The sequence below is a fragment of the Poecilia latipinna genome, unplaced genomic scaffold, assembly GCF_001443285.1.
Source record: "Poecilia latipinna isolate Pla-1442-1.1 unplaced genomic scaffold, P_latipinna-1.0 Scaffold2640, whole genome shotgun sequence".
Taxonomy (NCBI): domain Eukaryota; kingdom Metazoa; phylum Chordata; class Actinopteri; order Cyprinodontiformes; family Poeciliidae; genus Poecilia; species Poecilia latipinna.
The window spans coordinates 6,558-8,903 of record NW_015115256.1 but is presented as its reverse complement, the minus strand read 5'-3'; the positions used below and the strand labels follow the sequence as shown (position 1 = coordinate 8,903).

Sequence of the window (2,346 nt, the reverse complement as noted above, 5' to 3'; positions counted from 1 at the left end):
AGAAGATGGAGGATGAACTCTGACCTTTCAGTTTCATAGATACCGGCCCACTGTGTTCATCCTCACTGCTGCTGACGGTTTAAAACCCGGTTCAGGTAGAGCTGAAACCACTAGCCCGAAAAACCGCCTGAACCAGAACATTCACAACATTTTCACCTTCAGGCGGCTCTCCACACAAGTGGAGCTTCACCTGGAGGGGCGGGGCTTCACCTGGAGGGGCGGGGCTTCACCTGGAGGCTCCGCCCACAGCTGAAGAAAATTCCTGTGGGGCCTTTAATTAATCTGCAATCAGATTTACCAGGAGGATCTTTCAGTTTAATCAAGGCAGAACTCGTCTCTTGCTTCTTCTGCAGGTGAGTTTGTGGAGCAAAAGGTGCAGGAGGTCATTGGTGGAAAGGGAAACGAGGAGCAGCAGAAGCCGCCGCAGCAGAAGCCGCCGCAGCAGCAGAAGCCGCCGCAGCAGCAGCAGCAGCAGCAGCAGCAGCAGAAGAAAGAAGCTGAAGGATGTTTTGGTGTGGATGACGTACTGACAGGTGAGTTGACATCATTTAACAACAAAGAAGTTTATCTGAAACAGGTGAGGAGCCAGAGCAGGTGTTGACACCTGGAGAACACCGCCCCCTGGTGTCCACAGGGCTCCACTGACGCACCTGGAGAAGGAAGAAGACGGAGAATCAGGAGGAAACATAAAAACAAAATAAATATGAAACTTTTCCTCCAGTCAGAATAACTGATGATTCATATCCAGATTTTACAGCTGCTGCTGTTTTAACGGTTAAAGAACTTCCTGATATTTAATCACATTATTATTATCAAAAGATTTAGAAAAAATTATCTTTGAGTTAAACAAGAATCAAAAGTCTGTTGCTGTAAAGAAATTCAGACGTTTTTTAAATTTTCATTAAGTTATTAGTGAAAATGGCCTCAAAGCAACAACATTATTATGGCAATAATTTCTGGGACAATTTGCCATCCAGCAAATTTTATTGTGAAGCCGAAACGTCAGAAGAACAAAATTATATTTTATCATCAATAAGCTGCAGAGCATCAGAGTAACGACCTTCATTAATTTGTTCTTATTACAATAAATCCGGCCGGTTCCAAAAAACGGACCCGGTTCTTACTGGACCTGGTTCTTAGTGGACCTGGTTCTTAGTGGACCCGGTTCTTAGTGGACCCGTTTTCAGGTTTGGTTTTTGTTTGTCCTCAGCTGATGGTGTGAAGAACATCGCCGGCGGACTGTTCAAGTAGGAGCCTGGAGGATGGAGCCTCCATCGCCCGCCTCTGCCTCAGACGTTTCTGAGCTCTCCTTCTCGTTTCATCTTTCTTCCGGTTTTAAACCCAGTAAGCCTCCTAGCGTCTTACTGGGAACTTTAACTGGTTTAATAAATTCTACATATTTGACATTTACTGGTTTGTTGTTTTCTGGAACAAATAAACTGTCAAATTAAATATATTCATGCATAAAACTGATTTCTGATGTTTGGTTATTGCTGTTTGATTTTAGGTTTGGTAAAAACTAAACTGAATAAATAAAGTTTAGTTTCTCAATCTTCAGGTTTTTTTCTCTCCAGACATGAAATAATTTTTCTGGGAAATAAACCAGAAATTCCTGTTTTGGTGAATTAAATCTAAACTTTCTGGGATTAAATGTGGCTGAAGGTGCAGGACGAGTTTATCGTTCAGCTGAAGTGAAGGAAACAGCAGCACTTCATTGAAAATGTTCAAATACAACTATTTATAGATTTGTTCCTCAACAGAACAAAAGCAGTGATTTAATTTTAGAGTTTCCAGTTTAGACAGGAAGTCGTTTCTAGAGCGATTCTAAAAGCCTCACCCCAAACCATTTATATTTTAATATTAATTTTTTACCTGAACTTTAGATTGTGACTCCAGAGAAACAGCAGGAGGTCTGCAGAGGAAACATGATCCACAGGACAGGAAGTTCATCATTCTGGGAAAGTTTGTTGAAGACAACGGGATGAGAACCAGAAACCCAGACAGCAGATCTTCACGCTCTGCCAAACACGGCGGAGGAGGAGTGATGCTGTGGTCACCGTGCAGCTGAGAACACTCAAGATTCAGAACCACAATCCAAACAGAACCACTGCAGAGAGAAATCCAGGTTCTGTGACGTCCTACACTAAGAAATAATCCTGTAAATTTACAGTCAAATACTGGCAGCTACAGACGCCAGTAGCAGTAAATGCACAGTAGCTGTACCGTAATTAATTCTGACATTAGATTACTGTTAAAGTAAGTATAGTTACTGTGAAAGAACGGTAAAATACTGGCGTCTGTAGCTGCCAGTAGTTTACCGTTTTTATTTTTGTTTGAAAGAATGGT

The 2,346-nt window shown here is 42.0% G+C and overlaps 1 protein-coding gene across 2 annotated transcripts in view; it reads left to right on the top strand.

Moving 5' to 3' along the window:
* Window positions 1-1,473, top strand: part of LOC106938599 (putative mediator of RNA polymerase II transcription subunit 21) — a 7,022-nt gene extending 5,549 nt beyond the window's left edge. Inside the window, exons 2-3 of one of the 2 annotated variants that reach the window (XM_015020696.1) lie at window positions 354-533; window positions 1,211-1,473. In XM_015020696.1, coding sequence (XP_014876182.1) covers window positions 354-533; window positions 1,211-1,251 — 221 coding nt within the window. In that variant the 3' untranslated portion in view covers window positions 1,252-1,473. The remainder of the gene's footprint in view (window positions 1-353; window positions 534-1,210) is intronic. The other variant, XM_015020697.1, reaches the window with a different exon arrangement.
* Window positions 1,474-2,346: the final 873 nt, after the last annotated feature.